The sequence below is a fragment of the Oryctolagus cuniculus genome, chromosome 12, assembly GCF_964237555.1.
Source record: "Oryctolagus cuniculus chromosome 12, mOryCun1.1, whole genome shotgun sequence".
NCBI lineage: Eukaryota > Metazoa > Chordata > Mammalia > Lagomorpha > Leporidae > Oryctolagus > Oryctolagus cuniculus.
Genome location: NC_091443.1, coordinates 57143274 through 57168719, shown reverse-complemented (window position 1 = coordinate 57168719; position 25446 = coordinate 57143274). Strand labels below are relative to the sequence as shown.

Genomic DNA, 25446 nt, shown 5'->3' with positions numbered 1-25446 from the left:
CTGGTGGTGGCATTGACGGGAAGCCTCCAGACACTAAGCGTGGCTGTTTAAAGCTGGGCTCTCCTGTAAACCTGTCATTGATCCTACCTCTCTCCTGAGTTATGGCTCAGGGAAAGTTACTGGTCCAGCTGCCCATGGTAGGCTGCATCTCTGGGCCTGTCAGGTTACAGAAGATGAGTTGGTAAAGTCTTTAACAGGAGGCTCCCATATGGACAAATGCAATGTTATGTGTTAGGAAGCCTGGTTAGAGGAAAGGGAAAGTTCTGAGCAGGGCTTTTGCTAGGAAGAACAAGACAGCAGAAGTAAGGATAAGCAGATTCCCCTGAGAGAGCTTAGGGATGAGAGATTCTGAAATGCCTATTAAACTCTCTAACATCTTTAACCCTAAAGTTAATGAGCCCAAGCAATAAAATTTAAAGGCAAAGGAAGCTCATCCAAGCTATCTCCTGCTGGCCTGCAGAGCCCCAGGAACTTGTCTGTGTTTAAGTTGAGTCAGGTACTTGTGGTTATACCTGAGCAAAATATTCAGTCATTTAGTTACTCCTAGTAGTTGAGCTGCCTTTCTATTTTTACTCAATTTCCTCAAGGAATATGCTATTGATTATGATTTAAATTAAGTTTATAACAGGTTTAAAATAAAGCAAAAATGTAATAGAAGTGTTCTTCAAAGTGTTCCTGGAAAAATGGAATTAAAAGATAAATTCATTTTGGTGAAACAAGTTTTGAAACTGGTGCATAGCTCTTACATAATACAGTTTCCACAAACTTTTTATATTAAATGTACTCAACTATTAAAAAACTCAGCCCCAGCTTAAAACATGTGATGGGGGCGGGGCGGGGGGAGGGCCTGAGGGTCTGGGGCAGTTGTGACCTGGATTGATAAATAGTGATCTGTAAATCCAGAGTATGCAAGGTAGCAAATATGCATTGGTTCTCTGCAGGGGAGCACACGCTAGAAAGGGTTTGCAAACATTTCTGTGACTCTGAAGAACAGCTGGAGAGTAGATACCTTCGCTTTCCCCCATCGCTGTTCTCATACAGTCTGATTCCTGCTCCTGGCAGAAGAGAAACCAGAAGAGCAAGCAGGAAAAAGCTTCTTCCCTAAAAATGGAGGGTAATACTGGCTCTTCAAATATGTTTATAAATGACTTGATAGTTCAGTGAGTTTATTTAAAATTAGCAGTTAACTCAGTGCCTGGAATAAATATTTGCTGAACAAATAAACTGATTGGAAAAGCCAGACATTGTCCTCCTCCTATTCTGCAGCTCTCCCTTGCTCTTTCTCTATCCCTTTTCTTCTGATACCCAGAAATTAAATGATGTTTTTAAAGGTCATCAAAATGGTCCAGAGAAACAATTTAAAAATGCAGTCAAATTAGCTGTTTTAGTGCATTTTCCTTGGGTGTTTCCTATTTCTGTATATTAGAACACAGGGCAAGTGCCTGTTTCCATGGTGCCTGGTCATCCATGCTGACTTGGACACACTGCCATTTATCTCTGTCCAATAATTCCTTGAAAACTATACTAAGTTCTCAACCCAAAAGATCAAATGCCAACAGCCCTTAAATGGCCAAGGGTGTCTTAGACCTCAGCCTGCTTTGTTTGTGCTGTCTCGTTCTGTTACTCCCAAGAACCCTGTGAGCTCAGTGCTGGTGTTGTCTACCTGTTGAGGTGAGGAGAAGCAGTAAGGTCACACTGACTGCAAGCATCTGAGTTAGAATCCAAACTCCCGGGCTTTGTGCCGTTCTGCTCCCTTCCCTGTACAATTTACAGGGAAGTTCTAGAAGAAAATGTAGGGTGCTGATGAAAGTAATTTGTAAACTGTACAGAAGTAGGCAAACGTAAGCTACAAATCATCAAGTATCACCAGAAGGACCAAGTCTTCCTTTCAAACAGAAAAAGAGAAGGCATAACAAGAGGTTCAGTCACTAAGGGGTACAGCACAGATCTGAAGCAGAGCTGCCATTTCCCAGGAAGGCTATTCTTTCTATGGGTACCTAACAGGTACTCCACTGCCCGCATACACCTAAGAGACACCCTGAAGCCAAGAACTTTGGGAGAGAATCCAGGAGAGATAAAGGGCGCTGTCAAAAAACACCAATCCCCTATGTGGGGACTAACGAGCTCTCCCTCTAATTTCACTCATTTGCATGCCTGATATGAAAAGAATCCATTTCTGGATTGCAAATCTTCCACAAAATTCAAGACACACAATTTACTTGAGCAGAAAAATATTTTGATATTCACCAAACCACCCACAAATCTATTTCTGTGAGCAGAATGTTTTATAAGTTTATGGTACCACAGCCTGAACACTGGCTTGGCAATCAGACTGTTCTCTGGGAATCTGGCCATTCTGTTCCCTTCTCAAAATGCTTTTCTCAACCACACAAGCCTGTCCTACTCTCTCCAGAGTACAGAGCTCTATACACAAGTATCACCATTATAACCACTTCAATTATTTCTTTTTTTGAATGGGAAATATCAGACTCTGTTAATAAGCTTGTCAAATTAATGTTACTTTCCATTTCTCCTATCTGATTCCAATGGCTAAAAGCTTGAAGCCAAAGGCTGGTGATTCTAGTTTGCCACAGTTGAGTAGAATCCTTAACAAGAGCAGTTGTGTTGGGGCTGGCACTGTAGCGTGGTGGGTTAATCAGCCATTGGAAGCACTGGCATCCTATGTGGGCAACAGTTCAAGTCCTGGCTGCTCCACTTCTGACCCAGCTCCCTGCTGGCGTGCCTGGGAAAGCAGCGAAAGATGGCCCAAGTGCCTGGGTCCCTGTAACCACGTTGGAGACCTGGATGAAGCTCCTGGATACTGGCTTCAGCCTAGCCATTGAGCCATTTGGGGAGTGAACCAGTGGATAGAAGATCTCTCTCTTTATATATCTGTCTCTCCCTCTCTCTCTGTAATTCTGACTTTCAGATAAATAAATAAATCTTTCAAAATAAAATTTAAAAAGAGCAGTTGTGTTGTTTCCAAATCAATATATGCAGTTTTCTTTTTGTTGTAGGTACATAATTTAATTACTTAATGGTAAACTGTCCTACTCTCTCCAAAGCACAGAGCTCTATACACAAGCATACACGACTTTGAAAAAGCACTATTTTTATAAAATTAAATAAAATAACCTGAAGTATTGTTGTTAAATATAGGTACTGGAGATTAGTAGAAATAGAAGAGATAGCAACTGAACCCACTGAGGTATGTAGGATTGGATCCTAGGACAGAAAGAAGACAAGCATGGAAAAATTGGTGACATCCAAATAAAAACACAAGTTGAGGTGACAGAAACATATCAATGCCAGTTTCTTAGTTATGACAAATATAATACAACAATAAAAGAGCAGAAACAGAAATTATTTCCCTAATATCTGGAAATAGTCTATAGTGATCTTTACAAGACTTGTTATTTCACTTTAAAAATACAAAAAAAAATACATAGATGATTTATGGATGTGGAATATGTAGAAAAGACTTGCAGGACTCCTCAAAAGATCCATAATTTAAGAAAAGACCTCATTCCTGCATCTGAAGACAGCTACATCATGCTATATTTTGCTTATTTTTAATTAAAAGGTTAAGGGATACAAGAATCATTTTCTATGACTCTTTTTTCTTTCTTTCTTTCTTTCTTTTTTTTTTTTTACAGGCAGAGTGGACAGTGAGAGAGAGAGAGAGAGAGAGAGAAAGGTCTTCCTTTTGCAGTTGGTTCACCCCACAATGGCTGCTGCGGCTGGTGTATCGCGCTGATCTGAAGCCAGGAGCCAGGTACTTCTCCTGGTCTCCCATGGGGTGCAGGGCCCAAGGACTTGGGCCATCCTCCACCGCATTTCCAGGCCATAGCAGAGAGCTGGCCTGGAAGAGGGGCAAACACGACAGAATCCGGCGCCCTGATGGGGACTAGAACCTGGTGTGCCGGCGCCGCTAGGTGAGAGGATTAGCCTATTGAACCGTGGCGCTGGCTTCTATGACTCTTGATTTTAACCAACTTTTTTCATTAACTGACCACACTGGATAAGAGTTTACACTATAAAGATTACATTTAGATAGCATCAACACAAGAATTCCTCAAGGTATGGATTAATTCAAGAGCAGATCTTTAAGTCATTCACAATCATTCACAAATAGAATACATGAAGTCCAATCCTGATAGAATTTTAAGATGTTCTAATTAACAAAATCTAGGAGAAATCCAATAACCCTTACTAAATAAGGAGAACTGCAGGATATATAAAAATATCACAGCAACAATAATCTTTGAAATTCAGAGTTAGAATGTACCTTCAAAATCACCTAGCGAACTACCCTCCTGCTGGTAACCACTCTATCTATTTAAAATTCATACTGTCTTCCAAAAAGCAGTGAGTGAATATACTACCTTTCCTGGCCATCAATTTCCCCTTCCAATAGCTTTAAGATCTATTTCCCTAAAGCTTCTACCTAGTGATGCTCATTTGACATCTTTGACTATAAGGAAGTAATTGAATTTCTAACACAAAAGCCAGCAGTTACCCAAAGTTACTGCAAAGATTCTGAAGCAGATACAAATTCATTGGGTTAGAACACAAAGATGGCCAACACGGCTAGAGTTTAGACTTGAAGGGTAGAAGTGGTCAAGTCATATAGAACTTGGAGGGCATGGCTTTGCGGTTGGATTTGATTCTAAAAACAATGGACATGAACATAACCTCTCTGGAGGGTAGAGACTTGATGGGTAAGAGTGGAAGCAGGAAAACCTGTTAGAATTCTATTGCTAGGGCTGGCTCTGGGACACAGTGGGTTAAAGCCCCAGCCTGAAGCACCAGCATCCCATATGGGTGCTGGTTCTAGTCCTGGCTGCTCCTCTTCCGATCCAGCACCCTGCTATGGCCTGGGAATGCAGTAGAAGATGGCCCAAGTCTTTGGACCCCTGCACCGATGTGGGAGACCTGGAAGAAGCTCCTGGCTCCTGACTTTGGATTGGCTCAGTGCCAGCTGTTGTGGCCATTTGAGGAGTGAACCAGCTGAGAGAAGACCTTTCTCTCTCTCTGTCTCTCTTTGTAACTCTGTATTTCAAATAAATAAAAATAAATCTTTAAAAAGAAAAAAAATATATTGTCACATGCCATGTGAGGAGGTAGTAGTTTGGACTAGAAACATAGAGTGGCATCAGAGAAAAATGAACTGACTCAAAACATGTCTTGAAGGTAGAGCCGACGGGACTTGCTGAAGGACTAATTGTCAGATACAAGGGCAAAAAGGGGAACGAGTTGTAAGAACTACACATTTCACTTTTTACTCTACTATAGAATTTCCTGTATTTGGTCCTAGAAAATCTTCTTAAACCATCAATGGAGCAGGTAATAACACCTGGCTTGGAAGGAGGCCTCCAAGAAGGATGTTGGGAGGGACTAAACTACCTGGAAAGAGTTACACAGCTTGTGAAGCAAGCATTTGAATTCAAGACTTTTGAGTCAGACTTTTCCTTGATAGTTATTATTTCAATGTTTTATGTTTTTCGTCAATGAGAAAAAGCAAACAAAATGAATTCTATTAACCACATTGACTTACAAAATGAGAGCAGAAATAGAGTACAAACTGAGAGGCGGAAGCCAGGACAACATAACTCATCCTTCCCACCTAGAGATGTCACAACCATGGCTTCAAAGGAAAACACAAACTTCTTTCATTAATTAAACAGATGAATCAAATTTCAGTTTCCATATCCTCTCTCTTTTCTGTACAACTTAACTTTGAAGGCATTCCATTTGGAAATGTGTGACCTTTAGCACCATGCTGCACTTAATTGAACGCTTTGCATCAAAAGTCACCATGCTGAGCAACATTTTACACCCACTGCCTTTCTGAAATACTTATCCCAGTTCCTTAAGGTCTGTTTTGCTGAAATCATTTTACAAAAATAAATCATATCAAAGTTTTTTTTAATTATTTCTAAAACTTTGCTTGCAAAACTAAATATTTTCAACACCATGGCAACATGGTCAGTACTCTGGCTAATGTATCCAGTCTTGTACCAGAGTTCAGACTTAATAAACTACTGCCGTGGATGAATGTGCTGCAAATGAGGAAGGCGCTAATAAATCAGGCATAGTCAATAATCATTCAAGTCATGCCTTCTGGAGTTTCCTAAAAGGTGATAAATTCACCTGATTTGTCTTCATGGATCAATTCTCTTCTCTCCCTTCTAGGACACCAGCACCTACTGAGCAAACAGCATACTGCCTGGCTTCAGAATGAGTGTAAGTACAACCTCCAATACCTTCTGAAGTATTTCCTCACACATCATCTCATTTGACACATCCAATATCTGTGAGTCTTGGACAGCGTAGAGAGGGATGATCACCTCCATTTTTTTTTTCAGCCAAGGTTCATGGAGCTTAAGTGGTCTGTCAAAATTGCACACCTTATCGTCACAGTTCGTAAGTGGCAGAACTAAACTTGAAATTTGTGTCTCCTAAGTCCCAATCCAGAACTACTTTCAACATACCAGCCTCTGCCACTGAAATTTAACTAAGCTACTATTTTTAAAAAGCTTTGGTTTATTGTTATTTGGTGTGGGTTCTTTAGGATACCAATCAGGATTCTACAGGTGCAAGTTTAAAGAATAACTATTTTCTATTCACTCTAAGACAAGACATTCTCTGTTTCTTGTCTGATTTCTCTAGTCCCTCCTCCACAGAGGCAATGACTTCTACCCATTTCTCCTGATTATTTTGGTACTTAACTGCATGTCCCTAACAAGTTCTATTGGTTCTTTTTGAGTTTTCTCTTTACATGCCATAAATGATGTAGCTCTCTTTCAACCACTCTCACCTCTCCACTTTCTTCACCCCAATATATCATTACCATGAGTTGGCTAAACTAGAATTCAATGTTGACACTATTATGACATTGCAAGTTGTTACTCCTAGTCCAAGCTAATGGAAACTCTGATTACTTTTCTTTAACTGCATATTTGCCCCACCCTCCCTCATGCCCACCCCAGAATAATTTTTTCTAATTTTCATTTCTTTCTATGCACTTTTCCTTAAATGAGCCCTAAACTTATTGGTTACTGTATAAATATATTGTCAAAACATTCAGACAACAGATACATTATTGCATCTTCCTTTTGATCTAATCTAATTTGGAATGTTTTCATGTCCAACTGTCATCCTGGGCTCTTTCTCTGTCCTGGAAACTCCTTTATCTTCCTTCTCCATTGGATTTCCTGCAATTCCATTTTTCTCTTCAATGGTAAAGCATACTCCTTAGTAACTACCTGAAGATGATTGTATGGGGATATGGCTTTTGAGAACTCACATGTCTCAAAATGTTTTTTTTTTTTAAAGATTAATTAATTTATTTGAAAGACAAAGGGGGGGGGAATCTTCCATCCACTGGTTCACTCCTCAAATGGCTGCAATGGCTGGAGTTGGGCCGATTCAAAGCCAGGAGACAAGAGCTTCTTTCAGGTCTCCCACGTGGGTACAGGAGACCAAGCACTTGGGCCATCCTCTGCTGCTTCCCCAGGTGCATTAGCAGGGAGCTGGATTGGAAGTGGAGCAGCCGGGACTGGACCCAGCACCCATATGAGATTTACCCATATGGCTTTACCCACTACACCACAGTACCAGTCCCTCAAAATGTGTTTAATCTGCTCTCATATTTGATGGATTGTTTGGAGGATTATGGCTTGGGAATAATATACCTCAGAATTTGGACCAATTATATTTTTTAGGATGCTATTGAAAAATTTGATGCCATTCTATGTCCTGACTCCCCGTGTGTAAATCTGTTCTCAAGTTCCACCTACATCACCCACTCCTTCTAGAAGTACAAAAATTGTCTTTCTGCCCTGAGAATTTTGAAATGTTCTAATAACAACATGGATTTTTTTCACCCCCCCCCCCAATACTTGGATCTATTTGGGTGGTTTTTTTTTTTTTTTTTTGACAGGGAGAGTGGACAGTGAGAGAGAGAGACAGAGAGAAAGGTCTTCCTTTGCTGTTGGTTCACCCTCCAATGGCCGCCGCGGCCGGCGTGCTGTGGCCGGCGCACCGCGCTGATCCGATGGCAGGAGCCAGGAGCCAGATGCTTTTCCTGGTCTTCCATGGGGTGCAGGGCCCAAGCACCTGGGCCATCCTCCACTGCACTCCCTGGCCACAGCAGAGAGCTGGCCTGGAAGAGGGGCAACTGGGATAGAATCCGGCGCCCCGACCGGGACTAGAACCCGGTGTGCCGGTGCCGCTAGGCGGAGGATTAGCTTAGTGAGCCGCGGTGCCGGCCTGGGTGTTTTAAAATTAGAATTTCAGGTCTGTCATTGTGGGACATTTTTGTGAATGTCTTCATTAATTTATTTGTGTGTATGTATATATTTTTATTTAGTTATGCATTTGGAGTGCTTCTCATCTCTCTTCATCCTTGGATTAGAATTCGGTTTTCAGGTTTTTTTTTTTTTTTGTTAGCTCAATAACCACTGTTTTTTTTTTGTTTCACAAATTTTGTGGTTCTCTCAGCTCTTCTGAGTTTACACTTTTAAAGAACTCTTTACTATTGTTTTGAGAATTTTCAAGAGGTACTAAAAGCCTAGATGAGTGTTCAATCCTAGATGAGTGTTTAATCAACCATCTATGCTCTGAATGCCTCCAAAAGGTTTCCAGTGACTCCCACCCCTGCTTACTACAGCCACACTGTTACTATCTCCCCCTTCCCTGCCAATCAGGGAATACTTATTCTTCAGAGGAGAATGGCACTTGATAATACTGGCTGGTAGAATATACTTAACTTGCAGAGTCAGGATTTAACCCCGGGCATGGGGACAGGGTCGGGTGGAGGTACTGTTTGCTCTGCTATGTGACCTGACAAGTCCTAAAAATTTCTTTTACTCTTGTCTACATCAGAACCCTACTACTTGCAATTTCCATAAATGGAAGAATAGCAAAGGAGTCAAAACAAAGCAGGTCGTTAAGTCCTCTGCTGTTAGTCTGACCAGCTACATCAGACTGGTCTGCTTATCTTTTGGGTCATGAAAGGATGAAACATAGACTAGTCTATGTCAGAAAGAGATGGGCAGTGAGAGAAACCAAAAGGACTGACAGGAGGCAGGAGGTGGGATTGTAGAGGTTACAAGAGTAGACCAGTTGAGTAGTAACAGGCAGAGATAAGAAGACTGAATATAACTCAATTATTATAATACCTTTAGAAAATGAACTAGAGGGCCGGCGCCGCAGCTCACTAGGCTAATCCTCCGCCTTGCGGCGCCTGCACACCGGGTTCTAGTCCCGGTCGGGGCACAGGATTCTGTCCTGGTTGCCCCTCTTCCAGGCCAGCTCTCTGCTGTGGCCAGGGAGTGCAGTGGAGGATGGCCCAAGGACTTGGGCCCTGCACCCATGGGAGACCAGGATAAGTACCTGGCTCCTGCCATTGGATCAGCGCGGTGTGCCGGCTGCAGCGCGCTGGCTGCGGCAGCCATTGGAGGGTGAACCAACAGCAAAGGAAGACCTTTCTCTCTCTCTCACTGTCCACTCCGCCTGTCAAAAAAAAAAAAAAAAAAAAAAGAAAAGAAAGAAAAGAAAAGGAACTAGAGGACAAAGTGGGGCTTATTCTTCAAATTTCACCATTCTAGATCATACGATTAGTGTTCCAGGGGCGGGTCTATTAACAGAAGAATAAGCCCAAGCCTTGGAATCAGCTAAGCCTGCTTGAGATCTCAGCTTTGCCCATGTAGCAAAGTTGCTTCAACCTTCTTACTGTTACAATGCAGGTAATCATGTTAACTAACTTTGAAGTACTTTTAAGAAACTGAAATGACATGAACAGATTTATTGGTATTTAGTAAGTGGTCATTAAAAGGTAAGAGCTGCCATTAGTCATGATGGAAATGGACACACACCACTCCCTAGAACATATTTATAGACCTTGAGTCCATTGTTTAGAATTGTCAATACATGATAACAAAAAGTGGACCAACTTTTAGCTAGCTTTATTATGCTTTTAAATTCTCTACAGACATGTCAGATAAACAGTACATGAAGGTAAATTTGAATTTGAGATAAACAAGGAATCTTTTTTTAGAATAAATGTGCCCCATGCAATACTTGAGCCATATTTACATACTTTAAACATCCCTCATTTATCTGAAATTTGAAATTTACTGGGACTTCTGTATTTTATATAACAAGTTTGGCAACCCTCAGGGTAAGAAACAACCATTACAGATTTCCTTTAAAGGGTTTCCTTTGCTTCCTAAGATGATATCAACAGGAAGTAACTTTTTATAAATTGTTTTGTGCTAACTTAGTCTTGTTACAGGCCCTACTTGCATTATAAGGGTGGACAGAAACATTGATTCCCGACAGAAGGAGAGCCACAGTGGTTCTAGCAAAGCCAGACTCAAGGAGGATAGTGACAAGGCAAACATGGACTAATGAACTGGACCATCACGCAGGGACAGAGGAATCCCTTCCACTTTCTGCAATGAACTTTGAATCCATTAGTAGAAGACAACACCAACTACTAGCCTCCCTCCTTACTTCTTGCATCCAACTCTTACTGGACTGAAATGATAGGAAGAGGAAACACCACCACTCCATTATCCCAAATCAAAATAAAAACAAAACTGGTCAAGGGAAAATCCAAAGCAAGATGATGTGAAGCCTTATTTGTGCTGAGGAGGCCTCTGCCCTCTCTGTACCCCTGGGACACCAGCCTGTAGGCAGCCTCCCTTCCCAGTGCCATCAGTGGGCAAAGTTGCAAACCTCACCTTCCACTCATTCAGCTTTCAGTACTTTATATCTCATCAATTTATTTATATAGACACTGAACTTTTTAATTAATTGAGTTAAATGGCAAACGAGGTGATTGTTTCTACCTTGCAGAACATACATATAATAGCTAGTTTATTGCTTACCATATGGTTTTATTTTATTTTAAAGATTACTTTTATTTATTTGAAAGACAGAGTTACAGAGAGAGGTAGAGAGGTAGAGAGAGAGAGAGAGGTCTTCCATCTGCTGGCCCACTCCCCAGATGGCCGCAATGGCCAGAGCTGCGCCAATCCGAAGCCAGAAACCAGAAGCCAGGAGCTTCCTCCAGGTCTCCCACACAGGTGTAGGGGCCCAAGGACCTGGGCCATCCTCCACTGCCTTCTCAGGCCATAGCAGAGAGCTGGATGGGAAGAAGAGCAGCCAGGACTAGAACTGGTGCCCACCCACATGGGATGCTGGACTCCAGACCAAGGCCTTAACCCGCTGTGCCACAGCGCCGGCCCTTTATTTTATTTATTTGAAAGTCAGAGTTACAGAGAGAGAGAAAAGGAGAGGCAGAGAGAGAGAGAGAAAGAGAGGTCCTTCATCCGACGGTTCACTCCCCAACTGGCTGCAACGGCCAGAGCTGCGCCGATCCGAAGCCAGGAGCAAGGAGCTTCCTCTAGGATTTCCCACGTGGGTGCAGGGGCCCAAGGACTTGGGTTATCTTGTACTGCATTCCCAGGCCACAGCAGAGAGCGGCATCGGAAGTGGAGCAGTCGGGACCCAAACCGGCCATGTGGGATGCCAGCACTGCAGATGGCCGCCTTACCCACTATGCCACAGTGTCAGCCCCACTTACCATATGGTTTTAAACAGGAAGAATATTCCAACATGTAAACAGTTTGGCTGACTCACAAATACATCTTTAAAAAATGTGAGGGGTTATCAACAAGTTTATGAAAAATTATTCATATTGTGAAAAATGATACATGGATTTAAAAAAATTTTTGGATAAAAGTACATTTATCTTTTAATTTCATTTTCTGCAAACTTTTTGAAGCACTCTCATGTTATATATATATTTTTAAAACTATCGCTGAACCTTAACCTCACTAACCTACCTACCTATCTGTAATTCAGAGTGGACTATGATTCATGTTTTAAGTTTACTTTTAATTATAAAAATTACATATACATACTCAAAGAAACTCTGTCTACATACCAGTCTCTGCCCAGCCCCATGATATGCCAGAATTCAAGTAACATGAATATCGTTTTATTTTCTTTGAAAAGGGGTATAGCTAACTGAATTCAATGTGTCATCTTCATTTGGAAGATATACTGACTATAGTTTAGAAAATCTACAGGAAAGAAACCTCACTTTCTTGTGAACTATTTTATATATGAATTTATATTCTCTTGTAATTTAAATTTTAAGATAGAATTGACTAGTGCTGGACAAAATAGACCTTCATCTGGAAGATTCTGAACTAGTCCTATCAATCCATGAACAACACGGGGTTGAAAATGCCCAGAAATGTGATAAATGAATTTCATTATGAAGTTAGTCTAGAAATACAACTACTCGCCAAATTCTGAGTGAACATTTTAACATTTACTGAATGCCTGACCCACATATTTCATGTGACATCTCACGGAAGGAAGGTTTAAAAGAGCTAAAATTCTAGAATAAATATTTATAGGATAAACATTTATAAAGTGACAACAGATATCATAAAGAGTCAACAGATTCTTTCCTTTATAGAATTGTGTAAGTGTATTCCCAAATATTTCTACATCATACATAAGAAAGAACATGTTGAAATAGAAAGCCTTAAATATTTAGAGAAAAAGACATCATCAGAATTTTCTTAAAGAACACATACACGAACTTGCATCTCTGCCAACATTCTCAAACAAGTCTGAATGTCTTACACTGAGGATTAACGACTATTAATTATATTTTCCTAATTTGTATATGTAATAAAAGACTAATGCACCATTTTCAAAGAAAGATTTAATATGCAGCTAATTCATTAAGTAGTTGAACTTTGATAATATAGGATACTATTTTTTAGTATAAAAAGTATACTAAGTAGCTATTGTAGGCTATTATGTTTTTATATTTACTTTTATTCTGAGATAAGTTTTCTAGAATATGTTGGCTTTCAAACAACTATCTGAAGAGTTCCTATCTCATTTTCTGATAAAATGTTAATATAGCTTTTCTAGATTCACAGCCACAATTTTTCACCATAATAAAATATTATCATAGAATCATGTCAAACAAACATGCACAAGAGGGAGATGATACTAAAGTAGTCTCAAATAACATTAGTGTTATTTATTTTCACTTTCAAGCAACAAGACATCAAGGTTTGACTCACTTTGTTTATCTGAATAACAAGTTCAATTAGGACAGTGTAGTCAAGGGAGTATTAAGAACAATATTAAAGAGCAAAGGCTGTAATTGTTCATCTCAACTCCAATGAAGGCATTCAGTAATGACTATTTAACCAGCAACTGTGTTATCTTAAAAGTCTGAGACTAAGGGACCAGCATTGTAGTATATATGTAGTGGGGTAAGTCACCACTTGTGATGCCGGCAGCACATATCACAATGCCTGTTAAGAGTCCTAGCTGCCCTCCTTCTCATCCAGTTTCCTGCTAATATACCTGGGAATGCAGTGGATGATGGCCCAAGTAATTGAGGCCCTGCCACCCACATGGGAGATCAGGTTGGAGTTCCTGGCACTGGGCTTCAGCCTAGCCCAGACCTAAGTGTTGTGGGAAATTGGGGAGTGAACCAGCAGATGGAAGATTTCTGTATGTGTTTGTGTGTCTTCCTCTTTCTAACTCTGCCTTTCAAAAAATAAATAATTTTTTAAAAATTATGGTACCAATAGCCCTTCTTAAACTATATTTCAGAATGCATGTTCTGTAAAGCATCACTAAGTATTCAATGAAAGAACATAAAAAAAAAAAAAACTATGATCTGTGTTTTAAGTTGGAAAATGCTCTTTTAGGCAGGGGTAACTCTTTTTTAAATTATTAGATTTCTCAGAGCTTTTAATAAGCTCATGTACACTGTGAGTCCCTATGGTATGAGCTACATTATGGAGCGTTTCCAGGTTTATTTGACCACACACTCTTTTATGGAGAGCACCAATTCATATTTCATGCAATATTGGTGGGGACTATTACCTGGGAAATTCTCTATCATCTTAGCAATGCTGTGTGTAGTTATATTAAGTCCACTTGGGTAGTCTAGGATAATCTCCCCATCTCAACATCAGTAATCTCCCTTTTTGCCATAAAAGGTAACATACAGATTCTAGGGATTAAGGTTTGGATCTTTTTGGGGGCCATAATTCTGCCTACCATATACAGGTTGCTAAGATTATGTAGAGAATTTGGGCCAGCCAACAAAACCTAGGGGTCAGAAAGTAAATATTGGCATAATATGGGTTTCCCCAAGTATTCTTTACAATATCATGATATGAAGGAAGTCAAAATTATTGATTAAGGAGTATAGGACAATACACAAAATATGGAATATGCTCCTAAACATCAAAAACTTGATTTATGAGTAGATGTTTAGCCTAGCAATTATTACACACATTGTAGTACCTGGGTGTGATTCCCAGCTCTGGATCCTGATTCCAGCTTCCCACACCAAAGCAAGCCCCGGGAGGAAGTGGTAATGGCTCGAGTAATTGGGACTCTGCCACCCATGGGGGATCTCGATTGAGTTCCTGGCTCCTGGCTTCAGCCCTGGCCCAGCCCTGGCCACGGGACAGTGAACCCGTGAATGCAGGCTTGTGCTTGCAGGCATACCCTCTCTTCCCCTTTGCCTCTAAAATAAGTAAGTAATTTTTTGAATTATTAAAAAACTTGACTTTGCAACACAGGAAAAGAATCACAAATACTCCACATGAACTTGAGTTCCCTTATCTCATGAGAGAGCAAAAATATAAGCTTCCTAGGGGCATTGTAAGCATTAAAAAAGATGATTTATGTAAAGCAGCTGATTCATAATAATCACACAACAGATCTAAAGTTGATGTGCTTATCAATTCTTTACAATGTTTACCTGCAAAAAAAAGGCTTCTCAAAGCTCTCATCTTGCTGAAAGATGTTGCTTGAGAACCTCTACTTCCATCAGTGACACTTATGTGACCGTCAGCCATGGGTTAATTCACATGCTATTAAGGTGTGGTTAGTGCTACTCAAAACGTTCTCTAATCTAAAGGGTCATGCCTGCCTGGAAAACCGTGGCCTGATACTTCTTGAAATTTGCTAATCACATCTGGTTTAGCTTTAGACATTTTCTGGGATTTTGCCAGCAGCTACGACATTTTAATGGCTACAATAAACCTCAAAGCCTCATCAAATCTTTGCTGTATGTGTGAAAATTATGTCCTCTTCAATTAAACATTCAATCTCAGCTCACACCAAGGCCTTATGGAAAAGGAGGTGAAACCTGAATGGGAACTAGAGATGAAACGGACCGCCACCATTCTAGTCTTCTTGCCAGATGGTATTTAGAAGAAAAAGAAATTCATTAGAGAACCCACGGTCTGTATTTTCTTTAAATATTTACTGGGTACCTTTCATGTGTTAAAAACACTGGCATCTCTAAAGATTAGCAGGGCATTTTTGTTTAAATATTCAGTGTGTGGGGGGTAGGGGGAGTTATTTCCTCATTTGCCTTTGTGGGACTTCTTATCTTCTGGTAAAGCCTAGGACACAGAAGAAAAATAACTGAAGGCCTGATAGTTCAGAAGGCCTTGTATTTCATTCAAAGAGGCTGAAGACACTTGGGAGCCTCCTGAGACAAAATAAGGTGTGCTGAAGTGAGGAGCTCTGGGGGAGCTCCTGCCTCTCCACCCCCTCCCCACTCAGTCTTCTTGCCCCCTTGCTATTTATCATCAGACTCCTGATGTCAGGCAAGGCAAGCCCTGGAAGGAGAAGAGGAAAGATCAAACAGAGATCAGGTTTCTGCTCAAGAGACTACAAGAAAGGTCAGGCGAAGGGGCCAGGAGACAAGAAGGATGAGCAGTCAGAGACAGGGCGGAGAGGAAACAATCTCGAGCCCTGCTCGGCCATTACTGATGCCTGTACCCTACTGAGTACTGGCCTGAGCCCTGACAGAGACAACTGCCACATGACAGCTTAACCCTGCCTTATTACAATGCACACCAAGCCCCTCATCTCCAAGGAGGATAAAACTGTCAGTCCTTCAGGGTAGAGGGAGGGGGGTGGAAATGACCACAAGTTCACATATCATATTCCTGAACAAAGCAGCCATTTGGCTGAATTCACTCTTTCAACCACATCAACAGGAGAAAAGAAACCCACATGTTCCTTTAAAGATAATTTACAAGGTAAAAATATTCACTTGTAACCACTATCCTTATTTAAGCAAGTTTTATGCCCAAAGTAAAAATAAATGGCTTTCTCTGCCACTGGGAGCAGATCTTTCCCACTTTACGTGCATTTCCAAGCTGTTCTCTGTCTAAGACTTAGGTTTCTGAGTACTCTTTCACAATAAACATTTTTAAAATGTTTATTTTATGTCTTGGTGTAAAAATATTCCTGGTTGAAGCTCTTCATTTCCTCAAGCTCCCCCTTTGGCACTCCGGGCTCCATTTCCACATTAACACGCTCCCTAAATCCTTGGTGGGGCTCTTCAATTGGAGTTATACAAGCTCCAAGGCAAGTATTTATATTCTTGGACAAGGAGATGTCTCCTCAGTGAAAACACAGGACTTTAGAAATGCCAAAGGAAAATTCCTGCCCAAGTGAGACATATTTTCACCTTTTAAAAAAGCCAAAAAGAGGCCTTCAGCATTTTGCTTTCAATGATTAAAAATGCAAATTCAACTAAAACTGAATGTTTACAGTAGGTCTCACCACCATCACTAGACTCATAAACATAAACTAAGTATCTAGGGACATGTGTATGTGCATGTGTGTGCATACAGATGATATAAATAAAGCAGCATAGTAAGCTCAGAAAATGCATGAATTCCAATTGGATAGATCCAATTAGAGCTCGGTACATCTGCCTCCTACTCTGTCTGATCATGAGCTCTCTAGATCTCACTTTTCTCCCATGTATAATGGAGTTAATGTAGTTTCAGCTTACCATTTTAATTATAAGAATTTTATGAGGGGTTGGCATGTGGCACAGTAAGTTAAGTCTCCATTTGGGACATACGCATCCTCTATTAGAGTGTGAGTTTAAGTCATGGCTATTCTACTTCCAGTCCAGCACCTTCTAATGCACCTGTGAAGCAGCAGGTGATAGATCAAATACTTGAGTCATTGCCATTCATGTGGGAAACCCACATGGGAGACCTAGATGGAGTTCCTGGCTCCTGGCATCAGCATGGCCCAACTCCAATTGTTAAGGCCATTTGGGGAATAAATCAGCAAATGGAAGGTCTCTTTGTCTGTCTGCTAATAATTGTTGTTGCTATTAATTGTTGTAGCTATTTAACACTAGAAAATGTAAATATTATAAGATATAGATATTATAAGCCAATGATCAGCACTCATAACAGAGAGACCTACATAAATACAGTGCTTCTACCCAAGTGCATAGATATGGAAAGTTTCATGAGGACTGTCGTGTACCATAACTGAACTCTGCACCAGACATAAATAATTCTCTTAAAGCATTTTAAGAAAGTAATCTCAGCTATTATCATAATAACAGAATAGTTCCTATTACCTTCTAGTTGCCTCTTTAATTTTCTCAAATCTTTTATGAGGTCTTCAAACTTGACTTGGGAAGCTAGAAAAAAATCTTGTGGTTCAGGCAGGGGGAAAACACTCTTTTCCGTTCCAGCTTCCTAAAAGATATGACAAACAAAAGTACATTAGACTTCCTAAGCTTCACTTTTGGTTGAAATTTCAAAACATATCTCAGGGGGGGAAAGTTTTTATTGGATGTTTGTATAAGAATCACAGCAATGCTCCTCTGTATTCCCAAATCTGGACTTGCTAATTTGAAGTGCTTGTGTCTCTCATAACATCTTTTTGGTCTTTTTTGGCACTGAGATTGGCATTGGCTATGGCATGTCTTAAGTTCTATTTTGCCTTATGAATCAAAAAGAAAACTACCAGGTACGCCCTTAGATACTCTATTCCCATAGAAAAAGGTATACAGGGAACACATGAGAATATTTAAATTTAAAGTCCTTGTTTGAGTTACACCTGCTAGCAATTAGATAACTCATCTTTGGGATATGCCAAGTATGCCAATAGGTGCGAGTCGGAGGTGCTGGATAAGAAGCTACCATAGTGAAAAAGAAAATAACCCTCTGCCTTTATCTGTTTTACTCAGCAGCTGAAAGTTTGTGTATGAACCAAGTGTGATCAAATTCTTCATGTATTTGTAAACCTTTCCCAAAGGATGTTAGGCCCATCTTAAGAGATATTTACTGAATGTATGGTTGGGTATGGTTTTGACAAACTCCACAGCTACATGTAATAGAGGATCTCAGCTGAGAAACATTTTGAGGGACAGAATCTTCAGGACTACTGAAACATAAGCTGAACCTCAGCAGTCTTCTAGCCTAGCTTGGTTTCCTCCCTGCATTGTTTAATGCAAGCTTTGTATCTTGCATATCTTAGGCAGTCTTCAGTTCTCTCTCTCTACATGGGCTACTTTGCCAGCTTTCCTTCAAGTTCCATCTTCCCTACTGCCAATAGGACTAATTCCAAACTCAGAACTGCTTTACAAGGCACTTTATAATCTGGCCTCCATCTGCATTTCCAGCCTTATTTCTACTTTCCCCTATCACCAACTCCCTCGCTCCCAAATCTTCAGGAGATAACAGTGCACACCAGAGTCTTCTGCCTCTAGGCCTTTGTCTAGAGAGCTTTCTCTTCCCAATCCTTTCCAAAAGGCTTCCCTCCTCCTTTCTTGCTCATCCTCATCCTCATCCTCATCCTCCTTGTCTCAAAACAATCATTACTTCCTCAAAGGTTGCCCCTAGCCCATGACATGGTACTCCATTATCACTTTTAATTTACCGTAATTAAACTTAGAATTTCCCACGTGAGGCCTGTATGTTTTCCCACCAGATTATAAACATCTGAAAGGCAGAAACTGTGTTGTGTTCTCAGTGCCCTACACAACATCTGCCATATCAACAAACCTGGTGTTTGGTGGGTGGGCACCAGTACAGAGAGCCTATAAAGCACCGTCCTGGGATGTATATACCCTGAGCACGAGACATCTAATTGATCATCACATTTCCTTATAGTTTCAGAAATCTCCCGGATTCTTCCCTTTCTGTTAAGAACTTTAGCTTCAACGTTAAATGCTAAGAGAAGATGGTTTTCTTCATTTTATCAGAACTCAACTTACCATTTTTTTTTTCATCTTCCTATACTTATTTGACTACTTTCAAAACAATAGCAGCATTCTAGACTGAGTTCCAAGGTGGAAAAACATCTAAAAGGCTTACCACAAAGCTCCCTAGTAATCTACACTGCAAGAGCTCAGGCATAATATTTCCAAACTGTTTTATCAGTCTCGGACTGGCTTCTCAAAAAAAAAATTTTTTTAAGCTGAAAAAGAGAAAATGCCGCCGAGTAAAAAGTTTGGTAGCAACTCTTGAGAAAGGGGCTCAATTAGAGTTCAAAAGACATGACTCCATGTGGATTTCTTGAAACTTCACAGACATAGACTTGGACCCAAAACCAGGAGTAGAAGGAAGCCTGGAGCAGGAGTCACCTTTCTTCAGCTAATTGCTCATCACCACTGACCACAGAAATCATCACTTATGCTGCTGGGGGGGAAGGGATGGTGTCATAAATCACAGAATTCTACACTCTTGCTGAGTGAAATGCATTTTGCACCAGGAAAGCCAGGAGAGCACCACACAAATGGAGAAGTCTTAAATTTTTCCTAGACTGGGTCATCCCATGTTTGAAATTATTCTAATTTTCAGACTATTCTCTGTGATGTTGACTCCACTGGGTTTGGTTCTCTTCAATGATAGTCACGATTCATATGCAAGTTTCAGCCTTCCTACAGAATGTGTATTATTTGAGAGAGAAAAACTACCAGGTAAATCTGCCCATCCAATCATAATTCTTGTGCTGCACTGATACCCGCTCTCAGAACTTTGGATATATACAAACATGCTAGCTGTTTCTTTTTTCATGACACTCAAAAATGTGCTTACTACTCTTCACCAGAAAACAGATATCATTTTCTCACACCTTGTTATCTCCAGATGTACAATGTGGGTTTTTACATTATATACAACTTAGCAAATATCAAGTTATTTATCAGATACTTACATTACAGATACTAAAAAAAACAAAACAAAACAAAACAAAACAATAATGAATTCTTTACTTCAAGGAGCAATGCCAAGAAAATAGGTTACTACTATAAATATCCATACACAAAGCAGAATATAACATATCACGAGAGATTCAAAAAGAGTGTCTCAAGTTAGAAAATTGGGAGTTTCAAGGCTTTCTTTCAAACCTGAGAATTTAAGCAAAGATTTCATCGAACAAGGGTCATATAAGATTGGCCTAAATTTTTTATTATATCCATTTTCCCATTTCACAGGTAGCATATGTTCAATGTGTTTAGTACTTTGAAAAAGAAAAAAGTAAAAGAATCTGTTACAATGCTAACAACCAGAAATGATCAAACATTTTAATATCTAGGTTTCTAGGTTTTTCTGCAAATTTATGTTCACATGTTTGAGATTATATATTATTTTATGTACAATGGAATATTATTTAACTGTAAAAAGGAGGGAAATTCTGCCTTATGTCACAAATGGCTCAAACATAAGGATATTATGCTGGTACCATCTAGTCAAAAAAGTTCAAAGACTGCATGATTCCACCTATGAGTATCTAAAGCAGTAAAACTTACAGAAAGTGGAACATTGGTTACAAAAAGGCAGGGGAAGCGGGTAAGGGGGAGTTGATGTTCAATGGACATATGATTAGAGTTTCTTCATGCAAGATGAAAAAGTTCTGGAGATCTGCCATGTAACAGTGTGCATGGGGTTAACAATAGTGCTCTGTTCACTTAAAATTTTTGTTTGTTTGTTTGTTCTACTTAATACTTTTGGTTGAATACTGTAATCGATACACAATTCTTAAGTGCTGAAACTTAACTGAAAAGTGATCACTGTTAAATATAAGAGTGGGAATAAGAGAGGGAAGAGATGTGCAATTCGGGACATGCTCAAGCTGACTTACCTCAAATGATAGAGTTAGAAACATACCAGGGGATTCCAATTCAATCCCATCAAGGTGGCATGTACCAATGCCATCTCACTAGTCCCAGTGATCAATTTCTGTTCACAACTGATCATAATGATAGGACTTAGAGTCAAAGGGAGCACATAAATAAGAATAGTGTCTGCAAATACTAGCTGATAGAATAAAAAAGGGAGAGAATGATCCAACATGGGAAGTGAGATACACAGCAGACCCATAGAATGGCAGATGTCCTAAACAGCACTCTGGCCTCAGAATCAGCCCTTAAGGCATGCGGATCCGGCAGAAAAGCCCATGAGACTATTTCAGGCATGGAAAGCCAAGACACTCTCGGGGAAAAAAAAAAAACCTAAATGAAAGATCTCCACGAGTGAGATCCCAGTGGAAAGAATGGGTCATCAAAGAAGGAGGTACCTTTCTCTGAAGGGAGGAAAGAACTTCCACTTTGACCATGGCCTTATCTAAAAATTATCAGAGTCAGTGAACTCAGGGGGCTTCCATAGCCTTGGCGACTCATGACAAGAGCCTAGGTTGATTACTGATGCCATAAACAAGAGTGTCAATTTGTTAAGTCAACAACAGGAGTCACTGTGCACTTACTCCTCATATAGGATCTTTGTCCTTAGTGTGCTGTACATTGAGATTTAATGCTATAACTAGTACTCAAACAGTATTTTTCACTTTATGTTTCTGTGTGGGAGCAAACTGTTGAAATCTTTACTTAATGTATGCTAAACTGATCTTCTGTATATAAAGAGAAATGAAAATGAATCTTGATGTGAATGGAAGGGGAGAGGGAGTGGGAAAGGGGAGGGTTGCGGGTGGGAGGGATGTTATGGTGGAGGGGAGCCATTGTAATCCATAAGCTGTACTTTGGAAATCTATATTTATTAAATAAAAGTTTAAAAAAAATTTACCAGAGTAGATCTCATTTAGTGTTTTTTTTAACATAATAAAATAAAAGTGATATTATCCTCTCTAGTGGATACAAGAGTCAAAAGACCTATCAACAACAGAAACTGACAAGATGGTTTTAAAATAATTAGCAACATTTGATCAGAATTGAAAAATCGTGTGTTATAAAGCTGTAGCAATTAAAAGCGTACAATTTTGGAATAGATTAAAAAAAACACAAGGAAATGGAAAGGAAATATCAGAAATGGACCTAAGTAAATTTGTGTTAAGTATTATATAAAGCAATTATGGAACAATGAATTTAAAAACTCAAGAAAATAGAAAGGAAATAATCAGAAATGGATCTAAGTAAATATATATTAAGAATGGGATAAAGGAGAAATTTCAAGCAATTGAGGAGAGGAAAAAATTGAATTAGATCTTCCACCTGATAACAAAGACCAACATAATGTCTAAAGAAGAAAAAACTTAAAAATAAACAAAAAAATGAAATCACAAAACCATGTAAGGAAATATAGGCAAATAGCTCTCTGATACTGGGGTAGCAAAGTCCTTTCAAAGCATTCAAACTTAGATAAAAGCCACAAAAGATAAATAACCATGAAAGCATAAAAAATCTTTAATTCTTAATTAGAAATTTTAACATTTAGAATCTCAAAACTGACTTGGGATGTGTGTTTAGTTTTGTGGTTAATACATGGGTTAAGATATCCACATCCCACATTGTAGTACCTGGGTCTAATACTGAGCTCCAACTCCTGAGTCCAGCTTCTGACTCATACTAACCCTGGGAGGTAGTGATCAATATATGAGTGACTACATCCCTGCCATCCCTGTGGGAGAGCTAGATTGAGTTCCTGGCTTCTGGCATTGGCCTGGTCCAGTTCAGGATGTTGTTGGCTTTTAAGGAGTAAAATTATGGATAAGCGCTTTCTTCATCCAACTGTCACTCTTATTCTCCAATAATAATAATACAACTATACTTAAAGAAAGCCAACTTCTAGGGGTTGGTGTTGTGGTGCCATAAGTTAAGCCACCACTTGAGGCACTGACATCCCATATTGGCAAGCTGATCAAGCTTCCTGCTAATATCTTGGAAAGGCAGTAGAAGATGGCCATGTTTGCATCCTTACCACCCATGTGGGAGACCAGGATGGAGTTGCTGGTTCCTGGTTTCAGCCTGGCCTAGACCTGGTTGTTGTAGCCACTAAGGGAGTGAACAAGGGAATGGAGAATCTCAATCTCAATCTCTCTCTTTGCCTTTCAAAAAAAATACAGACAAATAAACCTTTTTTTTTTTTAAGCCAACTTCTAAATAACATATTATGGAAAATGCATGCAACACAATGGATAATGAGCTCTTCAGAATCAACAAGAAAAGGACAACTTGCTCCTTTTCATTAAAGAAATGGCCAGAGACATGGCAGGCAATTTACAAAAGACAAACAGAAGATATGAAAAACCAACTGGATTTATAAGTTGTAATAATGTTAAGTTGAGCAAACTTTTCTTGGGACTATCATATATAGTTCATCAGGTTTAAACTGAGTTGATCTCTGTTTAAGGTCTCTAGATCAAAAGCAGTCTTATCTAGCCTGCCCTCCACTCACAAAGCTATGTATCCTACAGAGGATACTTTTGTAAAAAAGCATTCACATAAAGATGCTATGTGCTTGCCCAGAAAACTGTGTGATGCAAGGAATGTTGGAGTGCTAGTATCTCTTTTGAGATTGGGTTTCAATTCTTTTGGATAATACCTAAAAGAAGGATTCCTTGATCATAAGATAGTTCTATTTTTACTTTTTTGAGAAACACTCATACTGTTTTCCATAGTGGTTAAACCATTTTACATTCCCAACAGTGATTAGAGTTCCAATTTCTCCACATCCTTGTTAACATTTGTTAATTTTATAAGGGCCAATCTAATGTAGATGAGGGAATATCTGTGATTTTGAACTGTATGTACCTAATGACTAGTGCTGTTCAGCATTTCTTCATTTACTTATTGCCTATTTGTATGACTCCTTTGGCTTTGGAGAAATGTTTATTCAAGTCATTTGCCAATTTTTGTCCTTTAAAAATAATTAAATAATTAACTTGAGAAAGGGGGCAGGGGCAAACATCCCCAAATGACCACAATAACTAAGGCTGGACAGAGGTTGAAATTGGAATTCAATCCTACAACAAATTCAATCCTACAAAAATTTGAATACATTTAACCAAGGGGGTAAATACCTCTATGATGAAAATTACAAAACATTAAAGAAAGAAACAGAAGACATAAAAAATGGAAAAATCTCCCATGTTCATTGATTGGAAGAATTAATATCATCAAAATGTCCATACTATCAAAAGGAATTTACAGATTCAATGCAATCCCAATCAAAATACCAATGACATTTTTCTCAAATCTAGAGAAAATGATGCTGAAATTCATATGGAAATACAAGAGACCCCAAATAGCTAAAACAATCTTAGACAACGAAAATAAAGCCAGAGGCATCACAACACCAGATTTCAACATACTACAGGTCAGTTTTAATCAAAACAGTCTCATAATGGCACAAAAATGGGTATAATAGACATGAAGATCAACAGGACAGAATAGAAACTTCAGAAATTAATCCACATATCTACAACCAATTAATCTTTGACAAAAGAGCTAAAATCAATCCCTGGAGCAATGACAGTCCCTTCACCACAAATGGTGCTGGGAAAATTGGAGCTCTGCATGGAGAATTATAAAACATGACCTCTACCTTATAGCTTATACAAGAATCAACTCAAAATGGATCAGGAATCTAAATCTATGTCCTGATACCATCTAATTACTAGAGGAGAACATTGGAGAAACTCTGCAAGACATTGGCAGAGGCAAAGACTTCTTGGAAAAGACCCCAGAAGCACAAGCAATCAAAGTCAAAATAGACAAATGGGATTATATCAAGCTGAGAAGCTTCTGCACTGCAAAAGAAACACTCAGGAAAATAAAGAGAAAACTGACAGAATGGAAGAAAATATTTGCAAACTAAGAAACTGATAAAGGATTGATATCCAGAATCTATAAAGAGCTCAAGAAACTCAACAACAACAAAACATACAATCCAGTTAAGAAAAGGGTGAAAGACTTGAACAGGCATTTTTCAAAAGAGGAAATTCAAATGGCCAACAGACACATGAAAAAATGTTCAGGATCATTAGCCATCAGGGAAATGCAAATCAAAATCACAATGAGGTTTTACCTCATCCTAATTAGAATGCTCTCATACAGGCTGGCGCTGTGGCTCAATAGGCTAATCCTCCGCCTGCGGCGCCGGCACACCAGATTCTAGTCCCCGTCAGGGCTCCGGATTCTGTGCCAGTTGCCCCTCTTCCAGTCCAGCTCTCTGCTATGGCCCGGGAGTGCAGTGGAGGATGGCCCAAGTGCTTGGGCCCTGCACCTGCATGGGAGACCAGGAGAAGCACCTGGCTCCTGGCTTTGGATCAGGGCGATGCGCTGGCTGCAGCACGCTGGCCGCGACG

The 25446-nt window shown here is 39.7% G+C and overlaps 1 protein-coding gene across 6 annotated transcripts in view; it reads right to left on the bottom strand.

Annotated features, from left to right (window-relative positions):
* The window catches only part of FMN1 (formin 1), a 481578-nt gene that overhangs the window by 136450 nt on the left and 319682 nt on the right, over window positions 1-25446 (bottom strand). For all 6 annotated transcript variants that reach the window (XM_051822097.2, XM_070053344.1, XM_051822098.2 and 3 more), the window contains one exon: window positions 17477-17597. In XM_051822097.2, the coding sequence (XP_051678057.2) occupies window positions 17477-17597 (121 nt within the window). The remainder of the gene's footprint in view (window positions 1-17476; window positions 17598-25446) is intronic.